The following is a 26,813-nucleotide window of genomic DNA, read 5'->3' as shown; positions in this document are numbered from 1 at the left end:
GCGCACGCTTGTAATCCCAGCATTCGGGAGGCTGAGACCTGGAGGATCGTGGTTCACGGACAGCCTCAGCTACTTATGAGGCCCTCTGCAACTCAGTGAAACCCGGTTTCAAAATAAAGAATAAAAAAAATAGGGCAGGGGGTGTAGCTCGGAGGTTGAATGCCCCTGGGTTCCATCCCCAGACCTGGAAAACAAACAAAACAAAACAAAACAAAACAAAAAACCATGATCCTCCAATCTCCACCTCCCAAATGCTGGGATTACAAGCATGTGCCACCACACCTGGCCAACTGTTTACATTCTTTACAACTTGTTTTCAATGCATATTTTTGAGAGTCATTTGTCTATTTGATTTTTTTTTTTTTTTTTTTTTTTGGTGGCACTGGGGGGTGGAACCCAGAGGCTTTCTACCTCCAGGCTATACTCCCAGACCTATTTTATACTTTATTTGGAAACAGGGTCTCACTAAGTTGCTGAGAGCCTCACTCAGTAGCTGAGGCTGGCTTCGAACCTGCGCAATCCTCCTGTCTCAGCCTCCCAAGCGTGGGGATTACAAGCGTGCGCCACCACGCCCGGTATGTCTATTTGATTTAAATTGTAACATCCTAGCCGGGCATGGTGGTGCATACTTGTAATCCCAGCATTCAGGAGGCCGAGACAGGAGGATCGCAGTTCACAGACAGCCTCAGCTACTTAGTGAGGCCCTTTGCATCTCAGTGAGAACCTGTTTCAAAGTAAAGAATAAAAAAATAGGGCTGGTAATGTAGCTTGGAGGTAGAATGCCCCTGGGTTCCATCCCCAGTGCCACAAAAACAAATAAGTAAATAAACTGTAACATCTTGAGAGGCATGGTGATGCATGCTTGTAATCCTAGGTCTTGGGAGGCTGAGACAGGAGGATTGCCGTTTTGAGGACAGCTTCAGCATCCTAATGAGGCCCTCCGCGACTGAGTGAGACCCTGTTTCAATATAAAAGAGGGCTAGAGGTGTAGCTCAGAGGTAGAATGCTCCTTGTCCCATACCCAGTACCACACACACACACAAAAGTAACATTTTTATTTTAGCTCATGGGCGACACATGTACAAGAGGCTGCAGATTTTGTTCTGTTAAGACGGCAAGAAACCCACCTCCCCTGGATGCCGAGGAGCCCTACAACACTGCAAAGGCGATTGCAGAGTGGGGACTGGATTACGTTGTGCTGACCTCCGTGGATCGCGATGGTTAGTGTGGGGTCATGGCCTCCTCCAGGCGCTGGCTTCTTCTAGGTTGTGTCATCCTCTTGAGCAGTTGATTCTTCTTTCTAGATTTACCTGATGGAGGAGCGGAGCACATTGCAAAGACTGTGTCATACCTAAAGGAAAGGTACTTGTTTTTGCATTTATTTGTATAATTTTAGGACATTTTTGGACTTAAAAGCCTTGATAAGCCGGGTGTGGAGGTGCACGCTTGTAAGTTTGTAATTCCAGCATTTGGGAGGCTGAGACGAGGATCTGGGTTCGTGAGCAGCCTGAATTACTTAGTAAGGCTCTCTGCCATTCAGTAAGACCTTGTTTCAAAATAAAGAATAGAGCCGGGCATGGGGACACATGCTTGTAATCCCAGCATTTGGGAGGCTGAGACCAGAGGACCGTGGTTCATGGACAGCCTCAGCTACTTAGTGTGGCCCTTTGCAACTCAGTGAGACCAGGTTTCAAAATAAAGAATAAAAAATAGGGCAGGGGGTATAGCTCGGAGGTCAGATGCCCCTGGGTTCCATCCCCAGACAGACCCTCAAAAAAAAAAAAAAAAAGGCCGGGCGTGGTGGCGCACGCTTGTAATCCCCGCGCTTGGGAGGCAGAGACAGGAGGATCGCGCAGGTTCGAAGCCAGCCGCGCGCGCTGGCTTAGGAGACCCTGTTTCCAAATATAAAATGTAAAAAGAGGTCTGGGAGTGTAGCCCGGAGGTAGAAGGGCTTCCAGGAACCCCAGTACCACCAAAAAAAAAAAAAAAAAAGAAGAAGAAAAGCTGGGCATGGTGGTGTACGCTTGTAATCCCAGCGCTAGGGAGTCTGAGACAGGAGGATTGCAAATTGCAGACAGCCTCAGCTACTACTTGGGCCAGTGAGACCCTGTTTCAAAATAAAGAATAAAAAGCTGGGCGTGGTGGCGCACACTTGTAATACCCGTGCTTGGGAGGCTGAGACAGGAGGATCACGCAGGTTCAAAGCCAGCCTCAGTGACTTAGTAAGGCTCTCAGCAACTTAGTGAGACCCTGTTTCGAAATAAAGTATAAAATAGGTCTGGGAGTGTAGTCCGAAGGTAGAAAAGCCCCTGGGTTCCATCCCCAGTACCACACACACAAAAAAGAGTCTTGATACCAGTTGTATCTATATTCAAATGTGCTGAGAATTTTACCCATAATCCATATGTTTATTAATATTTGAATCCATGCACTTGAAAAGTATTAAAAAGAAGCAATCGTCATTTACTTTAACTCGGTGCTAATTTATCAGACTTAGTAAATATTTTTCCATTGATTCCCCAATATTTTCTAGTTTACCATTTATTATCGGTCATTTAATAAATATGTTTGCCATCCACTAAATTTCTTTCACAAGCCACTAATGGGTTTCAGTTTGCAATTTTTAAAAAAACAGTAAGTGAGAGCCTGGCGTGGTGGCGCACACTTGTAAACCTAGCATTCGGGAGGCTGAGACCGGAGGATCGTGGTTTGCGGACAGCCTCGGCTACTTAGTGAGGCCCTCTGCAACTTAGTGATACCCTGTATTAAAATAAAGAATAAGAGCCAGGCGTGGTGGCGCATGCCTGTAATCCCAGTGCTTGGGAGGCTGAGACAGGAGGATCGCATAGGTTTGAAGCCAGCCTCAGCTGGTTTAAGAGACCCTGTTTCCAAATAAAATATAAAATAGGTCTGGGAGTGTAGCCCGGAGGTAGAAGGCCTCTGGGTTTCATTCCCAGTACCACCAAAAAATAAAAAAATAAAAATAAAGAATAAAACATAGGCCAGGGGGCGTAGCTCGGAGGTAGGATACCTCTGGATTCCATGCCTAAACCTGCAAAAAAAAAAAAAAACCAAAACCCCGCAACAGTAAGTTACAGCATATTTTCTTTCAACATCTCTTGTATTCACGAGAGGGTGTGTGCCTGTGTGGTCTTTTTTATCTGTTCTCTCAGGGAACAGCTTCACTTTGCCATTGGTTGTGGAAATAGTTTGTCAGCTCTCCAAATCATTTCTGCTAGTGTCAAAGAAATAGCTCTGTGACCTAGTTCACATTATAATGCTTGAATGAATAGACATAGCCACAATATAAACAGAAGATTAATGGTTAGCTTGTACTTCATTTACGCAAAGCTCATGACTCCGCAACCCAGAAAATAGTTTTTAAAACCCACGCACTCGTGAAAGATTTGCCTAGAAAAAGTGAAGAGGGTGCTATTTGATGAATTGTAAAAGAAATCAAAGTGGAAGCAAGAGTCAGTAGAATTTCAAAGCTTATTCTGGTTGTTATCTGCATGCAGATGTGTTTTTACCATTGTGTACATGTGGTTTGATGTTCTGGGTCTATGCTTTTTATGTAATTGTTCTATATGAGCCTATGTCAGTGCTTTTCTTAGCAAAGTTCTAAAGATTACTACGTTGAAGCTCACACTTGATAAGTATTGATAAATTTTTGGAACAACAGTTTGCCTGTTCTTTTCTCAGTTCAATCTTTTTTTTCCCCTCCTAGGAATCCAAAAATTCTTGTGGAATGCCTCACGCCTGATTTCCGAGGAGATCTTAAAGCAATAGAAAAAGTTGCTTTGTCGGGATTAGATGTGTACGCACATAATATAGAAACAGTTCCAGAATTACAAAGGTGATTACATGTACAGATTAATGTTGGAAATGAAGAGGGTCAGAGTGTGCTCCGTATTCTCAATTTTCAGGGCAGGGGTGAACTTTGTACAAAGTAAACACCCTTTTCCTTCCCTCCTTCTTCCCATGTTTTCCTTCTGTTACTCTTTTCCTTCATCTCTTTTTTTTTTTTTTTTTTGGTGGTACTGGGGGTGGAACCCAGGGGCTTTCTACCTCCGTGCTATACTCCCAGACCTTTTTCTATTTTATTTGAAAACAGGGTCTCACTAAGTTGCTGAGAGCCTCACTAAGTAGCTGAGGCTGGCTTTGAACCTGCGCGATCCTCCTGTCTCAGCCTCCCAAGCGCGGGGATTACAAGCGTGCGCCACCACGCCCGGCTTTTCCTTCATCTCTTACAGCAAAATCAGAAAGTAATGCCAACAAAAATAGCACAAACTTAAAACATGTTTTCAACCTAGTAATATGTTACTACTGCCTCGGTGTCTATATTTATACATGTAAACAAACATGCTAAAGTTGATATTACTAACTATGCTTTGTTTTTCTCCATCTTCCCAACAATTTCAGTAATTAAGAATAATTAAGGACTGTTATTCTACCCAATGACTATATTCCAATTTCAGGAAAGTGAAAATTAAGGTTGAGACAGGAGGATCACAGGTTCAAGGTCAGCCCCAGCAATTTAGTTATTAGCTTCTATCCATTATTCTTTATCAGAGAACCTAAAAGAGGTTATTTTAAACAGTAACTAATATTTCTACCTTTTCTAAATCAAAAACATTATAGAGTATAACTTAAATTCAGTGGTAAGGGCCAGGCGTGGTGGTACACGCTTGGATTCTCAGCATTCAGGAGGTGGAGACTGGAGGATCGCAGTTCACAGACAGCCTCAGCTACTTAGGAAGGCACTTTGCAACTCAGTGAGACCCTGTTTCAAAAAATTTTTAGCCGGGCGTGGTGGTGCACGCTTGTAATCCCCGTGCTTGGGAGGCAGAGACAGGAGGATCGCGCAGGTTCGAAAGCCAGCCGTGCGCGCTGGCTTAGGAGACCCTGTTTCCAAATAAAAATGTAAAAATAGGTCCGGGAGTGTAGCCCGGAGGTAGAAGGGCTTCCAGGAACCCCAGTACCACCAAAAAAAAAAAAAAAAAAAAAAAATTAAAAAAAAATAGAACTAGGAATGAGGGCGCACACTTGGATTCCCAGCATTTGGGAGGCTGAGACCAGAGGATCGGGGTTTGCAGACAACCTCAGCTACTTAATAAGGCCCTCCGCAACTTAGTGAGACCCTGTTTCAAAATACAGAATAAAAAATAAGGCAAGGGGGTGTAAGCGCAGAGGTCAAATGCCCCTGGGTTCCATCCACAGACCCACACACACACAAAAAAAGTAAATTCAGTGAGAAAATCCTTTTAAAAGCTCATAACTTTGGCCAGGCGTGGTGGTACACGCTTATAATCCCAGCACTTGGAAGGCTGAGACAGGAGGATTGCAACCAGCCTCAGCTACAAAACCAGCCTCAGCTACTTAACGAGGCTCTCAGCAAGTTAGTGAGACCCTGTTTCAAAATAAAATATAAAATAGGTCTGGGAGTGTAGCCCGAAGGTAGAAAAGCCCCTGGGTTTCACCCCCAGTACCACAAAAAAAGTTCATAACTTTGTAAGTTGTTTTGTGTTTTAATTCATAATTTTTCTTCTATTCGCTGATTTACAAATCAATCTCTGGAAATAAAAGCTGCATTCGGATCAAATGAATGCTGGTTTATCACGAGCAACTTTCTGGCATTTGGACTTTCTTGACGTGTAAACCAGGATGGTTCGCCATTGTTGAAGTCTGGCACTCAGCTTCTGCCAACCCTGTCCTGATACCGCCAGCAGTGGGTGCCAGTTTCCCTGGTTTCACTTAAGAAACATTATCCTTTCCAATGAAGATTCCAGAATCTCTTTTTTTCTTCACCACCAATGCAATGTTCTATACTTACCAGCAGGGGGCAGCTTAGTCTTTAGAAAAGAACCGAAAAGTTTCAACCCCTGAAATGTGGTTTCATCTTAGTTTTTTCTTTGTTACCAATATTGTCTATCTTCTGCTCTTTTCCCATTTTATTTTATTTTATTTTTATTTTTTTTGTGGTACCAGGGATAGAACCCAGAGGCATTCTACCTCCAAGCTACACCCCTAGTCCGATTTTTTTATTCTTTATTTTGAAACAGGGTCTCACTGAGTTGCAAAGGGCCTCACTAAGTAGTAGCTGAGGCTGTCTGCAAACTGTTATCCTCCCATCTCAGCCTTCCAAATGCTGGGGTTACAAGTGTGCACCACCACACCCTACTCCGTGTGTGTGTGTGTGTGTGTGTGTGTGTGTGTGTGTGTGTCTGTAGTACTGGGGGTGGAACCCAGGGGCTTTTCTACCTTCGGGCTACACTCCCAGACCTATTTTATACTTTATTTGGAAATGGTCTCACTAAGTTGCTGAGAGCCTCACTAAGTAGCCGAGGCTGGCTTCGAACCTGCGTGATTGTCCTGTCTCAACGTCCCAAGCACGGGGATTACAAGTGTACACCACCACGCCTGGCTCAATTTTTTATTTTTTATTTTGAAACAGAGTCTCACTAAGTTGCAGAGGGCCTCTCACTAAGTAGTTGAGGCTGGCTGCAAACCTGATCCTCCTGTCTCAGCCTCTCAAGAACTAGGATTACAAATATGTGTTATCACACCAGCTTCTGATTTTTTAATGTATAAACTGAGGTGATTTCTTCTAGTTTTCTTTGTCCTTGGCTTAAAAGGGCTCAAAAGTTGACAGGGAACCCACTGAGGCGTGTGTGTGTGTGTGTGTGTGTGTGTGTGTGTGTGGCACTGGGGATGGAACCCAGGGGCATCTACCTCCAAGCTACACCTCAGCCCTATTTTTTATTCTTTATCTTGAAATAGGGTCTCACTGAGTTGCAAAGGGCCTCACCAAGTAGCTGAGGCTGTCTTCAAACTGATCCTCTGGTTTCAGCCTCCCAAATGCTGGGATTACAAGCGTGTGCCACCATGCCCGGCTTCTTTTTTTCTTTAAGTCAACATTTTTTTTTTTTTTTTTTTTGGTGGTACTAGGGTTACTGGAAACCCTTCTACCTCCGGGCTATACTCCTAGACCTATTTTTATACTTTTTAAAATTTGGAAACAGGGTCTCTTAAGCCAGCACGGCTGGCATCGAACCTGCGCAATCCTCCTGTCTCCGCCTCCCAAGCGCGGGTATTACAAGCGTGCGCCACCATGCCCGGCAAAGTCAACATTTTATATATAAATGCTACCACTAAACTGGCTAATGTAATATTAGGTTCAGAACGTACTTTTCTGGTCTTTCAGGTTGCTTGCATAACTATGTACATGGTTGAAGTTGTTCTTTTGCTGACAAGAGCGCTACTGTTTTCCAGGAAAGTTCGTGATCCTCGGGCCAATTTTGACCAGTCTCTACGTGTACTAAAACATGCCAAGGAGGTTCAGCCAGGTGTTATTTCTAAAACATCAATAATGTTGGGTTTAGGCGAGAGTGATGAGCAAGTATATGCAACCATGAAAGGTAAACAAATTTAAAAATTAAAAATCTTTCCCATTTAATTTGAGAACTAGAAGGAATCCCAATTTGAAGGCCCTCTTTAATTTATGTGCAAATTCCAGTAAGAACAGAATATTTGAGGCTGCAGGTGTAGCTCATCAGTAGAGCGGTGCTTAGCATGCACATGGCTCTAGTCCTAAAAGAAAAAAAAATCACATGCTGGTAAAGAGCAACATGAAAGGAAATATATTTTCTTAGAACTTAATGGAGTGATGTATATAAAGCTCAGAATGTGAAGTTTGTATCCCATTTTATTCCTCACCCATTCATCCAGTGAAAATGTGATTTCATCCACAAATAAAAAGGTGGATGTGGTGGCGCACGCTTGTAATCCCAGGGTTCGGGAGGCTGAGACTGGAGGATCATAGTTCGCGGACAGCCTCAGCTACTTAGTGAGGCCCTCTGCAACTTAGACCCTGTTTCAAAATAAAGAATAAAAAATAGGGCTGGGCATGTAGCTCAGAGGTAGAATGCCTCTGGGTTCCAGCCCTAGTGCCCTAGTGCCACAAAAAAAGTAAAAAATAAAACATCCACACACACACAAAAAAAAGTCGGGCGTGGTGGCGCACTCTTGTAATCCCAGTGTTTGGGAGGCTGAGACAAGAGGATGGCACAGGTTCAAAGCCAGCCTCACAGCTACTTAGTGAAACTCTCAGCACTAAATGAGACCATGTTTCCAAAAAGTATAAAATATGTCTGGGAGTATAGCCTGGAGGTAGAAAAGCCCCTGGGTTCCACCCCCAGTACCACCAAAAAAAAAAAAAAAAAAGCTGAGCTGGGTGTGGTCACGCATGCTTGTAATCCCAGCATTCGGGAGGCAGACTGGAGGATCATGGTTTGCGGACAACCTCAGCTACTTAGCAAGGCCCTTCACAACTCAGTGAGACACTGTTTCAAAATATTAAAAAAATAACTAAAAAATAGGGCTGGGGGTATAGCTCGTAGATACGTTCCATCTCCAGTACCACCAAAAAAAAAAAAAAAATGCTGCTTTTTACCACACACTGCATGTAGTTTATTAGAAAGACTCTGGTAACATCAGAAGTCAAAGCACATTGTCAGCCCTACATGAATACTTTAATCATTCTTATGTACTGGGGATGGAACCCAGGGGCATTCGACCTCTGAGCTACAGCCCTGGCCCTATTTTTTATTTTTTATTTTGAAACCGGGTCTTACTGAGTTGCAGAGGGCCTCACTAAGTAGCTGAGGCTGTCCATGAACCGCGATCCTCCAGTCTCGGCCTCCCAAATGCCGGGATTACAAGCGTTCGCCACCACGCCCGGCTTAGTCTTTATTTTGAAGCAAGATTTTATTAAGTTGCAGAAGGCCTCACTAAGTAGCTGAAGCTAGCCACCAACTGTGAGCCTCCTGTCTCAGCCTCTCAAGTATTAGGACTCCAAGGATTCCAAGCGTGCCTCACCATGCTAAGCTGTTTTCTTATTCTACCTCCTGGCACATAAGTTATTTGTTTTTGTTTTTTGGTGGTTCTGGGGATTTAACCCAGGGCCTCAGTCATGCTAGGCAAGCATTCTCCCACTGAGCTATGTTCCCAGCCCCCCTTGCACATAAATGTGTTTGAATGGACAGGTGTAGTCCTGTTTCCCATCATGAAGACTTTAAAGTAGCAAATGTTCACATTATTTTGAAGTACTTCTTAGAAAAAAATATTTTTTGTTGCTCTTAACTTTTGTTTTTCAGTCGTGTGTGTGTGTGTGTGTGTGTGTGTGTGTGTGTGTGTGTGTGTGTGTGTTGTGGCACTGAGAGTGGAACCCGAGGGTCTTTCTTCCTCCAGGCTACACTCACAGACCTATTTTATGCTTTATACTAAGTAGCTGAGGCTGGCTTTGAACCTGCACGATCCTCCTGTCTCAGCCTCCCAAGGGCAGGGATTACAAGCGTGCGCCACCACGCCCGGCTATTGTGTGTTCTTTTGGAACTGGGAATTGGACTCAGGGCACTGCATTTGCAAAGCAAGCACTTTGCCACTGCGCTATATCCTAGCTGCAGAAAGTTAATTTTAATGCTAATAAATACCTGCTAATATAACCTGTGCTTACTTTTCTTCCAGTGCTTCGTGAAGCAGATGTGGACTGTTTGACTTTAGGACAATATATGCAGCCAACAAAGCGCCACCTGAAGGTATAGATGATATCTTCACTTGCCAGATGTTTTTGTTTGTTTGTTTGTTTGTTTTGGTTTTTTTTTGTGGTACTGGGGGTGGAACCCAGAGGCTTTCTACCTCCGGGCTATACTCCCAGACCCATTTTATATTTTATTTGGAAACAGGGTCTCACTTAAGTTGCTGAGAGCCTCACTAAGTAACTGAGGCTGGCTTCGAACCAGCGTGATCCTTCTGTCTCAGCCTCCCGAGTTCAGGGATTATAAGCGTGCGCCACCATGCCCGGCATGTTTTTTAATAATTTGAATTAAATCTTCACTGTCCACAGGTTAAAATAAACTGCTGGCCTTTTAGTAAAATGTTTCATATATATTTATAAGTCCCCATTTCCATTTTATTCCATTTTATTTATCTACATAAAGCAGCCACACTGGCACTTATTTGCCACCCTCCCCCCAAACTGTACAACTCAAATGAACCTGTAGAAAAGAATTAAAAGATTAGAAAATTGCACTCACTGACACTTTGTGATGCTGCGACATGCTATGAGTTGTGAGAGGTAGCAGTGAAGTAAGAAAGCAAAGCCAGTGTTTCTGTTTCTGTATGAGCATCCATTCCTTCCTTCATTCAAGAGGGTTGTGAAGAGTAGTTACCGTGTGTCGGTCACAACCTAAGCGGAACAACAGTGTGAATGAGACAGTCTTGTCTTGGAGACTCCGAGGGGTGTGGGCTGGGAGTGTAGCTCAGTGGGAGAGTGCTTGCCCTGGGATTAACAGAAAAAAGAAAAAAAGAAAAGAATGCCTCATTCTTTTTTGTTTTGACTTTTGTTTTCCGGTACTGGGGATGGAACCCAGGAGTATTCTATCTCCGAGCTACACCCCCAGCCTTTTTTTCTTATTTTTTATTCTTTATTTTGAAATAGGGTCTCACTAATTAGAGTTGCAAAGGGCCTTGCTAAGTAGCTGAGGCTATCCACAAACCATGATACTCCTATCTCAGCCTCCAAAATGCTGGATTACAAACGTGCGCCACCACGCCTGGCTGTTTTGAATATTTTTTTAATTTTTATTTTTGTAGTGCTGGTGATTGAACACAGGGCACTGTGCATGATAGGCAAGTGCTCTACTACTGTATACCCTCAGGCCTCTTTTTTTTTTCACAAAATAAAAAAAATTTTCGTTAAGTGTAACATTTCTGAGACATTAAGATTTGTATGTGAGCATGCAGTACTATAAAATCTTTCTGAGAGGAAAGTAAAAAATCTTACTGAGCCAGGCGTGGTGGTGCACGCTTGTAATCCCTGCGCTTGGGAGGCGGAGACAGGAGTGGCTTAAGAGACCCTGTTTCAAAATATAAAATAGGTCTGGGAGTGTAGCCCGGAGGTAGAAGGGCTTCCAGGAACCCCAGTACCACACACACACAAAAAAAAATCTTACTGAGAGGAAGTTCAACAGTCAGAGGCTGTATTACATTTAAAGACTGAATACTACAGCCGGGCGTTGTGGCGCACGGTTGTAATCCCAGCATTCGGGAGGCTGAGACAGGAGGATCGCAGTTTGTGGACAGCCTCAGCCACTTAGTGAGGCCCTCTGCAACTTAGTTAGATCCTGTTTCAAATTAAAGAATAAAAACTAGGGCAGGGGGTGTAGCTTGGAGGTTGAATGCCCCCTGGTTCCATCCCCAGACCCGCAAAAAAAAAAAAAAAATATATATATATATATATATAGAGAGAGAGAGAGAGAGAGAGAGCGCGCGCGAGCGAGCGCGAGCGATTGAATACTGGGTATATAAAAAAAAGCATTTCGGTGAGAAATACTTTTTGTTACCTAGTTCTCCTAATATGGCAGCGTTCAAGAGTTTACCATTCTGACATTTAAAATCAACAGGGAGGCCAGGCGCGGTGGTGCACGCTTGTAATCCCCATGCTTGGGAGACTGAGACAGGAGGATCACACGGGTTTGAAGCCAGCCTCAGCTACTTAGGCTTTCAGCAACTTAGCGAGACCCTGTTTCCAAAAAAAAAAAAAAAAGGTCTGGGAGTATAGTCCGGAGGTAGAAAGCCTCTGGGTTCCACCCCTAGTACCACCACTAAAATCAACAGGAATATTGCCGGGCGTGGTGGCACACACTTGTTATCTCAGCATTTGGGAGGCCGAGACAGTAAAATCACAGGTTTGCGGCCATTCTCAGCTACTTAGTGAGGCCTCTGCAACTTAGTGCGAACCTGTTTCAAAATAAAGAATAAAAAATTGGGCTGGGGGTGCAGCTTGGAGGTAGAATGCTCCTGGGTTCAATCCCCAGCAACACACACACACACACACACACACACACACACACACACACACACACACACACACCAGGAATAGTTCTAATTTTTTCTATTTTTTCACTACTGGGGATGGAACACAGGAGCATTCTACCTCTGAGCTATACTCTCAGCACTCTTTTTTATTCTTTATTTTGAAACAGGGTCTCACTATATAATAGCTGAGGCTATCCTCAAGCCGTGATCCTTCTGTCTCATTCTCCCAAATGCTGGGGGATCACAAGCATGCACCACCACACCTGGCTCTAATTCTTTTTTTTTTTTTTTTTTTGGTGGTACTGGGGTTCCTGGAAGCCCTTCTACCTCCGGGCTACACTCCCAGACCTATTTTTACATTTTTTTTTATTTGGAAACAGGGTCTCCTAAGCCAGCGCATGCGGCTGGCTTCGAACCTGCGTGATCCTCCTGTCTCTGCCTCCCAAGCGCGGGGATTACAAGCGTGCGCCACCACGCCCGGCTCTAATTCTTAATTCTACCTTTTGTGTGTTTGTGTGTGGTGCTGGAGATTGAATTCAGGAGTGTTCTACCTCCAAGCTATGTCCCAGCCTGATTTTTATTTATGTATTTACTAATTTATTTTTGTGGTATTGGGGAACCCAGGGCCATTCTATCTTTGAGCTACACTACTGGCCCTGTTTTATTCTTTTATATTGAATCAGGGTCTGACTAGGTTAATGACAGTCTCACTACTTGATGAGACTGGTTGAGAACCTGTGATCCTCCTGTCTTAGCCTCCTATGTACTGGGATTACAAGCATGCACCATTACACCTGTCTGTTTTTTTGTTTTGTTTTGGTACTGGGTGTTGAACCCAGGGCATTTTACCTCCAAGCTATACCCCCAGCCCAATTTTTTATTCTTTATTTAGAAACAGGGTCTCGCTAAGTTACAGAGGGCCTCACTAAGTAGCTGAGTCTGGCTGTGAACCTTCCGTCTCAGCCTCCTAAGTACTGTGATTACAAGTGTGCACCAATACACCTATCTTTATTTTTATTTTATTTTATTTTTTTGTGGGTCTGGGGGTGGAACCCAGAGGCATTTGACCTCCGAGCCACACCCCCTGCCCATTTTTTATTCTTTATTTTGAAACAGGGTCTCACTGAGTTGCAGAGGGCCTCACTAAGTAGCTGAGGCTGTCCGCGAACCGTGTTCCTCCAGTCTCGGCCTCCCAAATGCTGGGATTACAAGCGTGTGCCACCACTCCTGGCCTATCTTTATTTTTAAATTTTGAATCCAGGTCTCAGTACTTGCTGAGGCTGTACTTGAACTTGTGATCCTTATTATGACTTAGCCTCCTAAGTACAAGGACTACAGGCATGTGCCATCATGACTGGCTTAATTCTACTTCTTAATGGATGAAGAAAAAAAAAAACAGATTAAAAATCTCTGTAAATAAAGCTGGGCGTGGTGGCGCACGCTTGTAATCCCAGCATTCAGAAGGCTGAGACCAGAGGACCCCGGTTCGGGGACAGCCTCAGCTACTTAGTGTGGCCCTCTGCAACTCAGTGAGATCCGGTTTCAAAATAAAGAATAAAAAATAGGGCAGGGGGTGTAGCTCAGAGGTCGAATGAACCTAGGTTCCATCCCCAGACCCGCAAAAAAAAAAAAAAAAAAAAAAAAAAAAAAAATCTCTGTAAATGGCTTCATCTTCTTTTTTTATCCTTTGAAATAGTGAATGTCTTATAAAGCCACGTTTCATCTCCTTTCTAATTCCCTGTAATTACATTCTAATAGAGTGACTAGCAAGTAATCCATAGACATGTGGTCAGAGAGGGGAAACCCAGGAGGAATCTGGGTAAAAGGCAAAGTAAAAACCATTCTGAATACAGAGCTATATACTTTATATAGAGAGAGTCAAAATTCTTTAGAGGAATACTTTAATCTGACATGATGTAATTATTTAAATCTAGGTTGAAGAATATGTTACTCCTGAGAAGTTTAAATACTGGGAAAAGGTAGGAAATGAACTGGGATTTCATTATACTGCTAGCGGCCCTTTGGTGCGTTCTTCATATAAAGCAGGTAAGTTGTATTTCAGGGCATGGCTTTATTGAAGCCCTTAATTTTCCATGCTAAGTCTTACTTCAAATTGCCAAAGGTCTGAGGCAAATTCTAAACACTGCAGTTATCTTTTGTCAGGGGAAGGAAGGATTTTTTTGGAATGCCCTTCAGAGCTATGCTTCATAGGAGTTATACTTAGTTTTTCCGCCAGGTGTGGTGACACCCACCTGTTATCTCAGTACTTGGGAGGCTGAGATAGGAGGATCACAGGTTCGAGGACAGTCATATCAACTTAGTGAGACCCTTTTCCCAAGTGAAAAATACAAAGGGCTTTTGGCCGTGGTGGTGCACACTTGTAATCCCAGCGTTTGGGAGGCTGAGACAGGAGGATCGCACTTTGCAGACAGCCTCAGCTTCTTAGTGAGGCCCTCTGCAACTCAGTGAGACCCTGTTTCAAAGAATAGGACTGGGGGTGTAGCTCGGAGGTAGAATGCCCCTGGGTTCCATCCCCATATTGAAAAAAAAAAAGGGCTGAGGGTATAGCTTAGAGGTAGAATATCCTTGGGTTTTATCACCAGTACCAAGAAAAAGAAGAAAAGGTTTTCTCAAGCCTCGTCTGTTCCTTAAACAGGTCACTCCCTACCTTGGCTCTTGAGCTGCTGTGGCAGAAGCAGGAACAATGAGCTCTTGGATCACCATGGATTTCAGCAATAGATGATTCCAAAATGACAAAGCATGTCAAGCATATAATAGGGTTTCCTGAAAAGTGTGTATTCATTTGAAAGTGCCAGCAGCATCTCCAGGCTTCCAGTTTCAGATCAATTTAAGCACTGAAATTTGATAGCATTGCTGCATGCACTATTCATTTTTTTTGTATTTTCTCCCCTAGAAGTAATTGGAAAAAAACATACAATTATTTTTCCCAAAAGAAATTTTTAGTGGTTTTACTAGCTCCAGTGCAATTTTTTACCTGTGGAATTCAGCTCTTGTTTTCATCAGTTGCTTGAACTGATTTATGAAAATAAACATTTTCTAAGGGATAAAAAGTGATTCAGCCAGGCGTGATGGCACATTCTTGTAATCCCAGCATTCGGGAGGCTGAGACCAGAGGATCGCGGTTCGCGGACAGCCTCAGCTACTTAGTGAGGCTCTCAGTGAGACCTTGTTTCAAAATAAAAATACAAAAATAGGGGACACATGTAGCTTGGAGGCCAAATGCCCCTGCGTTCCATCCCCAGAACCACCAAAGAAAAAAGTGATTCAAGCTGGGTGTGGTGGTACATGCCTGTAATCTCAGTACTTGGGAAGCTGAAATAGGATTGCAGGTTTGAAGGCAAGTTCAGCAACTTATACTAAGGTCCTCTGTAATTTAGCGAGATTTTTAAAAAGTGTGTGTGTGTGTGTGTGTGTGTGTGTGTGAGCACACGTGTACAGGGGCTTTTCTAACTCTGGGCTATACTCCCAGACATATTTTATACTTTATTTGGAAACAGGGTCTCACTAAGTTGCTGAGAGCCTCACTAAGTAGCTGAGGCTGGCTTCGAATCTGTGCGATCCTCCTGTCTCAGCCTCCCAAATGCTGGGATTACAGCATGTGCCACCATGCCTGGTTCAGGGTCTCACTAAGTTCTACAGGGCCTCACTAATTTGCTGAGGCTGACTGTGAACCTGTGATCCTCCTGTCTCAGCCTCCCAAGTACTGGGAATACAGTCAAGTTCATGTGTACCACCATGCCTAGCTAATGAGACCCTATTTCAAACCAAAAAAAGGAAAAAAGGAAGTCAGGTGTGGTGGCACATGCTTGTAATCCCAGTACTTAGGAAGCTGAGACAGGAAGATTGCAGGTCCACAGTCAGCCTCAGCAAATTAGTGAGGGCCTGAAGAACTTAGTAGACCCTGTTTCAAAATAAAGAATAAAAAGTAGGGCTCCGGATGTAGCTTAGAGGTAGAATGTCCCTGGGTTCAGTAGTACCACAAAAGATAGACAGATAGATAGGTAGATAGATAGATAGATAGATAGACAGACAAACAGATAGATAGGGCCCGGATTGTATGTTGGAAGTAGAATAACCCTGGTTCAATCCCAAGTACTGCACATACATAAAATAAAGAATAAGTGATAAGTAAAATAAAAAATTAAATGCGAGTAAAATAAAAATAATGTGCATACGGCGGAGTGTGAAAAACACGAGAGAGGTCCGGTACACGTGGCATGTAAAGTTTTAATGGCACGGCTCTCCCGGGGATCAGGGCGAGGCACCGTGGGGCCCGCGCGCCTGTCCGAAGCTTGAGGACGCGGGCTCTCCTTTTAAAGGCATGCATCTCGCGAGATGAGGGTTTACTCGCGGGAATGCCCAATTCTCGCGGGGGTTTCAGCCCCTCCCTTGCCCTGCAGAGGTCATGTGACACAAAGTCACATGAGTGCAGGACCCAACTTAACATTCCGGCCTTTTGATGGTAGGGATAATGGATGACGATTGGACCCTCTAGCTTCTTCCTGCTGTCAAGGGGCGTCGTCAGGGGCCCCAGGCCGGGAGGAGTCGGGAATCCAGTCCCCCAGAAGGGGGGGGGCAGGTGGGTGGATAGCTGCAGTGCGAATTGGAGGTTACCCTGGACAGCTTAGTGATGTGCGCTTGAGGAGGCTTGAACAGGCAAGGGCTATTAAAGAAAAAAACAAATCATGAGATTGAGCAGGCGACCAAAAAGGAGACTGGCTTACTCAGTACCTGGAGAGCTACCCTGAGCTGGCAAAGAGGATGGAGGTTGAGGGATCCAGGAGCCATCAGTCTTCAGCCAGGCTGAGTAGGGCCAGCGGCGGGGCCTGGTCTGGAAAGGTGCTCCCCCTGTGTTGAGGCACCTGGGGCTCACCCTTTTCCAAGGGCACTGTTCCAGTGGCCCTCCTGGCCACACGCCGAGCAGTCTGATTGGTAGGCGTGGCTTTGCCCCACTTGAGGCAGGCTCCTGGAGGTAGTTGTTGTTGCAGTCCTCCACACGTAGGTGGCGCTCCAGGGGGCTGAGCCGCCACCGCCAGCCAAAGGGCAGCTACCAGGGATCTGCTTTTTGGCAAAGTCGGAGTGTATGCTCCATTTCCGCCTGTTTCTCTCTGGAATTAAAACTTAGATGCTATGTTAAGGTTCTGTCAGCTGTGACGGACCTATACTCACAAAGAGCGCGTCCCGGGGCTGGTGTCTGGCAAGAATGGCAACGCAGACTCCCCACGGGCAGAGGGTGTCGCCCCAGCCCCGGCGTTTTCCACAGCACCTAGGGCGCGCCCACGCGGGCCGCCCAGCAAAATTGCAGTCTGGCGCGGGCCAAGATGGCGACTGTGACATCACCAGGCAGTGACTACGCGCCATCACAAAATGGCAGCTGGTGGGAAAATAAATGGAAGCTGATGGGGGAGAGCATTTGGAAGGATACCAGACCGCTTATAAAAGTTCCTAACTATTCCTGGGCCACCGCAACCTATTTCCCAACTCGTATCAAGGCAGACAGGCTCTCAGGGCATCTGCTAGTATAAAGGTTCGACTCCCCATAATTGGTTCGCGGGCGGAAACGAAGAACAGGAAATGGGCGTCCCCGATTTCCCTGCTCAATCGTTCGGAAACAGAGGTTAAGAGATAGGGAAGAACGTCTTCATTCCTTCTCAAAACCGGAGGATGACCTGGTCATCCGCAGCGTGGTCCCAGTGGACCGGGGGACAATGGGTCACCAAGCGCTTGGATTTTTAGGTCCCAGTGGACCGGGAGACCCAAGTCCGGAACCCGCTAACCAAGGGAAGGAGGCAGTTTACCGGAGTGAAGTGTTGCCAGCCAGCGCTGGCTTCGACAGAAGCGCTGAGAAGCTGCTGGGAGCGTGGTGGAGCCGGGGCGCGTGGATGCCGGTGGCTGGTGTGGATGGCACTGGCGGCTGGCGCAGGTGGGATCAGTGGGGGTGCGCAGGCGGCATGGCTTGCCGGGCCCGCGGCGTGGAGACAAAATGGCTTCCAGGCACACGCCAGACGTTGAGGCTGGGCCCCGAGGAGCACCGCCAGTGAGCCTGGCTCGGGGCGGGTGGGGCAAACCGGCCAGAGGTCCCGGCGGTGACCGGAGAACCAAGCTGGAATGGTGCTTTAGGAGGTACAAGCAGCAGGCAGAGGTCCTGGCCCGCGCAGGCAGTTGGCAGGCAGAGCAAGTGCCAAGCTGCCTGGCTCGGGCCAGAAAGATGGCCGCTGACTCCTAGGATTGGTTAGGAGTGGAAAGTGGGAGGGATTAAAGATTGTGAGGCCTCCAGTGAGGCCATGAGGTGGGAGGGGTTAAAGATGGCGAGGCCTCCAGTGAGGCCATGAGGTGGGAGGGGTTAAGGATGGAGAGGCCTCCAGTGAGGCCATGAGGTGGGAGGGGTTAAGGATGGCGAGGCCTCCAGTGAGGCCATGAGGTGGGAGGGGTTAAGGATGGAGAGGCCTCCAGTGAGGCCATGAGGTGGGAGGGGTTAAGGATGGCGAGGCCTCCAGTGAGGCCATGAGGTGGGAGGGGTTAAGGATGGCGAGGCCTCCAGTGAGGCCATGAGGTGGGAGGGGTTAAGGATGGAGAGGTCTCCAGTGAGGCCATGAGGTGGGAGGGGTTAAGGATGGTGAGGCCTCCAGTGAGGCCATGAGGTGGGAGGGGTTAAAGATGGTGGGGCCAAGATGGCGGCCCCCCAGTGATTTCACGTGTCCAAGATGGCGGGCCAAAGCTGGCGACCCCCCCCCCCAGTAATTCCATGTGGCTGCTTACCGGAATGGCCAGGCCCAGGCAGCAGGGGTGGGCAGGCACAGGGTGAAGGGCGCCAGGGCGCGAGTCCGAGTGGAGGAACCAGCTGGAGCGCGGGCTGGACTTGGCGGGCTGGGGGCTGTTTAGCAGAGTGGCGGCCGCCTAGATGGAGGAGGCAGGCGGCCCCGGCAGGCGGGTCTAAGCAACGCCAGGCGCGGAGAAGACATAGGCGCACGGCGTGGCGCAGTCCGCGGGCGGCGCGGTCCCATTCCAGCGGCGGGCGGCGTGGGCAGGCGGGAACGGCGGTTTTAGGAGGTCCAAGCGGCAGGCAGAGGTCCTGGCCCGTGCAGGAGGTAGTCCACGCAGGCACGGGGCGGCAGCGGCGGCAGTGGTGGGAGCAACGCCTGCAAGCGGAGCGCTGGTGTGGGACCTCACAGTCGAGCTGCTGGCGGGTCGGAGAGTCCGGGGCTCAAAAAGAGAGTAAAAATAAAAAGAGAAAACAGAAAAAAAAAAAAAAAAGGAAAAAAAATGGGGAGGGACCCAAGAGTTCTCCCGGTTCGGCACCAAATGATAAGTAAAATAAAAAATTAAATGCGAGTAAAATAAAAATAATGTGCATACGGCGGAGTGTGAAAAACACGAGAGAGGTCCGGTACACGTGGCATGTAAAGTTTTAATGGCACGGCTCTCCCGGGGATCAGGGCGAGGCACCGTGGGGCCTGCGCGCCTGTCCGAAGCTTGAGGACGCGGGCTCTCCTTTTAAAGGCATGCATCTCGCGAGATGAGGGTTTACTCGCGGGAATGCCCAATTCTCGCGGGGGTTTCAGCCCCTCCCTTGCCCTGCAGAGGTCATGTGACACAAAGTCACATGAGTGCAGGACCCAACTTAACAATAAGCCGGGCTTGGTGGCGCACGGTTGTAATCCCAGCATTCCGGGAGGCTGAAACAGGAGGATCTTAGGTTTGCGGCCAGCCTCAGCTACTTAGTGAGGCCCTCTACAACTTAGTGAGACCCTGTTTCAAAATAAAGGAAAAAAAATAGAGCTCAGGGTGTAGTGTGGAGGTAGAATACCCCTAGTTTCTGTCCTCAGTACTGCAAAAATAAATAAATAAATAAATGTTTATCCTAGTTATAAAACCCAAAAATACAAGTACTTTCTTCTTTAAGCAGGACTGCTGCCAAACTAAAATATATATAAAGGATAGAACCAGTATCAGCCGCTAGAGTGGTTAGAGCACTATTATTTATTGTGTGTGTGTGTGTGTGTGTGTGTGTGTGTGTGTGTGTGTGAGTGAGAAACTGGGGATTGAGCCTCCAAGCTATGTCCCCAGACCTGTTTTATTTTTATTTGGAAACTGAGTCTCACTGGGTTGATGAGTCTCACTACTTGGCAAGGCTGTCCTTGAACCTGCAATCCTCCTGTCTTAGCCTCTTAAGTACTGGGATTACAGGCATGCACCATCACACCCAGCTTGAGTACTATCACTTAAAAAAGAGCTTTTAGTTTTCTTTTTTTTTTTTTTTTTTTTTTTTTTGGTGGTACTGGGGTTCCTGGAAGCCCTTCTACCTCCGGGCTACACTCCCAGACCTATTTTATATTTTTTTGAAACAGGGTCTCTTACGCCAGCGCCAGCGCGGCTGGCTTCGAACCTGCGCGATCCTCCTGTCTCCGCCTCCCAAGCGCGGGGATTACAAGCGTGCACCACCACGCCCGGCTTTAGTTTTCTTTTTTAAAGGCAAATTTCTAACACTTATGAGGAAGTGAATTATGAACTTTTAAAATTACCAGTAAAAGATAAGGTCTGGTCCTTGGAGCATTAGATTCACATGATGGATTAGCCCGTGGTCGGCCTGCTCCTACCAGGTTCAGATGAGGTACAGAGCAGCACACAGGGTACTTGGCTGGGTTAAGAGTCTTGGGATTATTGGTGATGGGGTTTGGACATGGTCATCACAGTTCTACTCATATATGTAAGGTGACAAAGAGAATTTAATCAAAATCCGAATAAAATCTGGTCTCCAGTGCTGAGCGCTGCCATAAACACTGAGCTGGGCTGCCGCAGTGATAGACTAAATGGAACCCTAATGGCCTGGAAAGCGAATGTGCCCCTCTAAGTAGCCAGCTTATTACACAGGCACAGCTCGGGCTGGGGGAAAGCCCATTATAAATGAGGCACTCTTGTGTTCCTGGAGGGGAGCAAGCTGAAGAGATTCCATCAGATGAGTCTGCTCATCCGTGACAAGGTCTATTTTCCAAACATCAGATCCAGGCTAATAATGTAGCAAAATTGCTCTCTCAAATGAATTTTGCCAACAGCAATACTTTTGTCAGTGATGAGGAATAGATAGTGCTCAGAAAGTAGAATATACAGAAATAGACCAAAGATACACTGGGGTCACCATTTTTAATTCTGGATTATTAAAAAGAATAATAGTTGAGAGCTGGGCATGACAGTACATGCTTGTAATCCCAGCAATTTAAGAGGCTCAGGAAAGTTTGAGGCCAGCCTAGGTGACTTAGCAAGACCCTATATCAAAGTAAAAATCAAACAAGAGCTGGGGATATGACTCAGTGATAGAACACCTCTGGGTTCAGTCTCGAGTACCACAAAATAAATAATAGTTGAAGCCGAGCATGGTGGCATACGCCTGTAATCCTAATATTTAGGAGGCTGAGAGGTAAGGTCAAAAGTTCCAAGCCAGCCTCAGCAATTGCAACTCAGTGAGATCCTGTTTCAAAATAAAGAATAAAAAATAGGGCAATTGGTATAGCTCGGAGGTCGAATGTCCCTGGGTTCCATCCCCAGACCCATACATACAAAAAAAAGCTTATCTGGGCATGGTGGTGCACACTTGTATCCCAACATTTGGGAGGCTGAGACAGGAGGATCGAGGCTCGCAGGCAGCCTCAGCTACTTAGTGAGGCCCTTTGCAATTCAGTGAGACTCTGTTTCAAAATAAAGAATTAAAAAATAGGGCTGGGAAGCCGGGTGGTGGCGCACACTTGTAATCCCCACACTTGGGAGGCAGAGACAGGAGGATCATGCAGGTTCAAAGCCAACCTCGCTGACTTAAGAGACCCTGTTTCCAAATAAAAAATATATAAAAATAGGTCTGGGAGTATAGCCCAGAGGTAGAAGGGCTTCCAGGAACTCCAGTACCACCAAAAGAAGAGAAGAGAAGAGAAGAGAAGAGAAGAGAAGAGAAGAGAAGAGAAGAGAAGAGAAGAGAAGAGAAGAGAAGAGAAGAAAAAAAAAATAGGACTGGGAAGCCAGGCATAGTAGCACACGCTTATAATCCCAGCATTTGGGAGGCTGAGACTGGAGGATTGCAGTTCGTAGAAAACCTCAGCTACTTAGTGAGACCCTGTCTCAAAATAAAACAAATGCCCCTAGGTTCCATCCTCAGGCCCACTAAAAAAATTTAAAAATTAGTCGGGCGGGGTGGCGTACGCTTGTAATCCCTGCGCTTGGGAGGCTGAGACAGGAGAATCTCACAGGTTCAAAGCCAGCCTCAGCTACTTAGTGTGGCTCTCAGCAACTTAGTGAGACCCTGTTTCCAAATAAAATATAAAATGGGTCTGGGAGTATAGCTCGGAAGTAGAAAGCCTCTGGGTTCCACCCCCAGTACCACCAAAAAATAAATAAATAAATAAATTAATTAATTTAAAAAAATAGGGCTGGGGCTGTCACTTTGGGGTAGAAAAGTATAAAAAATTGGGCTGAGGGTGTAGCTTAAAAGTAGAATAATGCCCCTGGGTTCTATCTTCTATCTCCGGCCTACACTCCCAGACCTATTTTATATTTTTTTATTTGGAAACAGGGTCTCTCTCTTTTTTTTTTTTTTAGAGGGGAGCTAGGGCTCCCTCTTTTTTTTTTTTTTTTTGGTGGTACTGTGGGTGGAACCCCAAGGCTTTCTACCTCCGGGCTATCCTCCAGGGTATACTCCCAGACCTTTTTTTTTTTTTGCCAGTCTGGGGCTGGAACCCAGAGGCATTTGACCTCTGAGCTACAACCCTGCCCTATTTTTTATTCTTTATTTTGAAACCGGGTCTCCCTGAGTTGCAGAGGGCCTCACTAAGTAGCTGAGGCTGTCCGTGAACCGCGATCCTCCAGTCTCAGCCTCCCGAATGCTGGGATTACAAGTGTGTGCCACCATGCCCGGCTTACTCCCAGACCTTTTTTATATTTTATTTGGAAACAGGGTCTCACTAAATTGCTGAGAGCCTCACTAAGTAGCTGAGGCTGGCTTCAAACCTGTGCGATCCTCCTGTCTCAGCCTCCCAAGCAAGGGGATTACAAACGTGCGCCACCACGCCCGGCAAAAAAAAAAAAAAAAAGAAAAAAAGAAAAAAATCTTAACTAACTAAATAAATAGGACTGGGAGTCTGGCTAGAAGGTAAAATACTTCTGGGTTTCATGCCCAGTACCAAGAAAGAATGGAAGGAGGAAGGGAGAGAAAATAGGCAACGTCATTATTGATGGGGAAATGAGCCCAAGATACAGGCAACATTTAGATCACAAAAACATTTTCTATGAGATTTGAGAGGAGAGAAATGCCTATAAATATAAAAGTATAAGTATTGTGTGTGTGTGTGTGTGTTGCTAGGGATTCTTTTTGGTATGGGTAGGGGTCAGGTGGGGGTGGGGGATTAAACCCAGGGCATCTACTTCTGAGCTACACCCCCAGTCCTATTTTATTTATTTATTTTAAAATGGTCTCACTAAGTTGCTGAGTCTGGCTGTTAACCTATGATCCTCCTATCCCAGCCTCCCAAATACTAGGATTACAGGCATGTGCCATCATACATGGCTAAAAGTATTCTGTATAAGAAAAACATGGAAATGTAATTCTGAAATACAAGTCTTTAATTTGAATTGATGCTAACCTGGGCATGGTGCCTTAGACCTGTAATCCCAGTACTTGGGAAGCTGAGATAGGAGGATCACAGGTATGCAGCCAGCTTCACATACTTAGTGAGGCTCTCTGAAATTTAGTGAGACTCTGTTTTATTTTTTATTTATTTTGTGTGTGTGTGGGTCTGGGGATGGAACCCAGGGGCATTCTACCTCTGAGCTACCCCTTCTGCCCTATTTTTTATTCTTTATTTTGAAACAGGGCCTCACTGAGTTGCAGAGGGCCTCACTAAGTAGCTGAGGCTGTCCGTGAACCACAATCCTCCGGTCTCAGCCTCCCGAATGCTGGGATTACAAGCGTGCCCACCACGCCCAGCTGAGACTCTGTTTTATTTATTTATTTATTTATTTATTTATTTATTTATTTATTTATTTTTTTTTTTTTTTGGTGGCTCTGGGGGTGGAACCCAGAGGCTTTCTACCTCTGGGCTATACTCCCAGACCTATTTTATATTTTATTTGGAAACAGGGTCTCACTAAGTTGCTGAGAGCCTCACTCAGTAGCTGAGGCTGGCTTTGAACCCATGCAATCCACCTGTCTCAGCCTCCCAAGCGCGGGGATTACAAGCGTGCGCCACCATGCCCGGCATGAGACTCTGTTTTAAAATAAAGAATAATATACAATATGCGGCTAGGAGTGTAGCTCAGAGGTAGAATGCCCCTTAGTTCAACCTCAGTACCACAAAAAGTAAAAAAGATAAATTAATGCCAATGTATTTTTATTTTTCCCAACTAGGTGAATTTTTTCTGAAAAATCTAGTGGAGAAAAGAAAAAGGAAAACTCTTTAGAATGTAGAGAAGATCTCAAGACCACATGACTTCCACTTGGTACCGGAGATGACTCGAGAATGCCTGTGCCTGTTGATGCGCCCTGACTTTTTCTTAAGAAAAACGACTTGGGCGCGATGGCCACGCCTGAAATCTCAGCACTTGGGAGGCCGAGGGAAGAAGATTGGGTTCGAGGCCAGCCTCAGCAACTTAGCAAGACTCTGCTTCAAAATAAAAAAATAAAATAGGACTGGGTATATGGATCAGAGGTAGAATGCCCCTGAGCCCAACCCCCAGTTCTACAAGAAAAAAAAAGAAAAATGTTAGTAACTATACATATTTAATTATAGCAATTCATTTGCCTTTTAACATACCTTCTATATTCTAACAAATAATTAACCTGCTATGATATAATCATAAAATGTTCTTGTTCGAGTTCACTGCTAACATTTTAATTTTAAAATATACCCAGTGCCGGGTGTGGTGGTACTGCTTATAATCCCAGTACTTGGGAGGCTGAGATGGGGGATCACGGGTTCATGGCCAAGCTCAGCTACTTAGCTCTCCATAACTTAGTGAGATCCTGTTTTCAAAATAAAGAATAAGCCGGGCGTGGTGGCGCATGCTTGTAATCCCTGCACTTGGGAGGCAGAGACAGGAGGATCGCACAGGTTCGAAGCCAGCCGTGCTGGTTTAAGAAACCCTGTTTCCAAATTTTAAAAAGGTATAAAAATAGGTCTGTGAGTGTAGCCTGGAGGTAGAAGGGTTTCCAGGAACCCCAGTACCACCAAAAAAATAAAAAATAAAAGTAGGGCTGAGATATAGTTCAGAGGTAGAATGCCCCTGGATTCAGTCCCCAGTACCACAAAAAATAAAATATAGCCAGGCATGGTGGTGCATGCTTATAATCCCAGTATTTGGGAGGCTGAGACAGGAGGATTGCAAGTTCAAGAACAGCCTCAGTAACTTAGGAAAGGTTCTCTGCAACTTAGACCCTATTTCAAAATAAAAAGTAAGCTGGGCGTGGTGGCGTATGCTTGTAATCCCTGCGCTTGGGAGGCGGAGACAGGAGGATCGTACAGGTTCGAAGCCAGCCTCAGCTGGTTTAAGAGACCCTGTCTCCAAATAAAATATATATAAAAAAAATAGGTCTGGGAGTGTAGCCCAGAGGTAGAGGACCCCTGGGTTCCATCCCCGGTACCACCAAAATAAAAAATAAAACAGGCCTGCAGGTGTACCTGGATTCAACCCCTAGCACATACTCAAAACAATAGCTAAACTGGGTGTGGTAGCACATTTGTAATCCCAGCACTTTGGGGAGGCTAAGATGGGAGGATCACAGTTTAATTACCAGCCTCAGCTACTTAGTGAGGCCCTTTGAAACTTACTGAGACCCTGTTTCAAAATAAAGAATAAAAATAAAACCTGGGAGCCGGGCATGGTGGCGCACGCTTGTAATCCCTGTGTTTGGGAGGCTGAGACAGGAGGATCGCACAGGTTCCAAGCCAGCCTCAGCTGGCTTAAGAGACCCTGTTTCCAAATAAAATATAAAATAGGTCTGGGAGTGTAGCCCGGAGGTAGAAGGCCCCTGGGTTCCATCCCCAGTACCACACAAATAAATAAATAAATAAATAAATAAATAAATAAATAAATATAAAAATGAAACCTGGGCGTGTTGGCGCACACTTGTAATCCCAGTACTTGGGAGGCTGAGACAGGAGGATCACGGTTCCCAAACTGCTTCAGCTACTTAGTTAGGCCCTCTGCAACTTAGTGAGACCCTGATTCAAAATAAAGAATTGCTGGGTGTGGTGGGCCACGCTTGTAATCCCAGCATTCGGGAGGCTGAGACAGGAGGATCAGGGTTTGCTGACAGCCTCAGCTATTTAGTGAGGCCCTTTGCAACTAAGTGAGACCCTTTTTCAAAATAAAGAATAAAAAATAGGGCTGGGGGTGTAGCTTGAAGGTAGAATGCCCCTGAGTTCCATCCTCAGCACCACAAAAAAAAAAAAAAAATAGAGCAGGGGTGTACCTCAGGGTTCAATTCCCACTACACACCCAAAATAAAGGGAAAAATTTTTACTTTAGACTAGCTTTTTTTTTTTTTTTTTTGGCAGTACTGGGGATGGAACCCAGAGGCATTCTACCTCCAAGTGATACCCCCAGCCGTATTTTTTTTTGTTGTTGTTATTTTTTTATTTTGAAACAGGGTCTCACTAAGCTGCAGAGGGCCTAAGTAGCTGAGGCTGGCTGCAAACTGCAATCCTCCTGTCTCAGCCTCTCAAATGCTGGGATTACAAGTGTGTGCCACCACGATCAGCTGGAAGTTGACTGCATTTTAATTTTACCTACAGAATTAAATCATTTTTATGGGTCCTATTAAAATATATATATATATATATATATATATATATATATATATATATATATATATATATAATTTGTGTGTGTGTGTGTGTGGTCCCAAGGATGGAACCCATGGGCATTGTACCTCC

The 26,813-nt window shown here is 45.6% G+C and overlaps 1 protein-coding gene across 3 annotated transcripts in view; it reads left to right on the top strand.

Annotated features, from left to right (window-relative positions):
• The window catches only part of LIAS (lipoic acid synthetase), a gene marked incomplete at both ends in the record, with an annotated part of 34,848 nt that extends 10,509 nt beyond the window's left edge, over nt 1-24,339 (top strand). Inside the window, 7 exons of one of the 3 annotated variants that reach the window (XM_080697123.1) lie at nt 1,064-1,220; nt 1,305-1,362; nt 3,728-3,856; nt 7,273-7,418; nt 9,526-9,596; nt 13,812-13,923; nt 24,287-24,339. In XM_080697123.1, coding sequence (XP_080553249.1) covers nt 1,064-1,220; nt 1,305-1,362; nt 3,728-3,856; nt 7,273-7,418; nt 9,526-9,596; nt 13,812-13,923; nt 24,287-24,339 — 726 coding nt within the window. The remainder of the gene's footprint in view (nt 1-1,063; nt 1,221-1,304; nt 1,363-3,727; nt 3,857-7,272; nt 7,419-9,525; nt 9,597-13,811; nt 13,924-24,286) is intronic. The other 2 variants (XM_080697124.1, XM_080697125.1) reach the window with 2 other exon arrangements.
• Between the last annotated feature and the right edge of the window lie 2,474 nt (nt 24,340-26,813).

This window comes from Muscardinus avellanarius (genome assembly GCF_963383645.1).
Source record: "Muscardinus avellanarius genome assembly, chromosome: 6".
Taxonomy (NCBI): domain Eukaryota; kingdom Metazoa; phylum Chordata; class Mammalia; order Rodentia; family Gliridae; genus Muscardinus; species Muscardinus avellanarius.
This window is presented reverse-complemented; position numbering and strand designations above follow the sequence as displayed.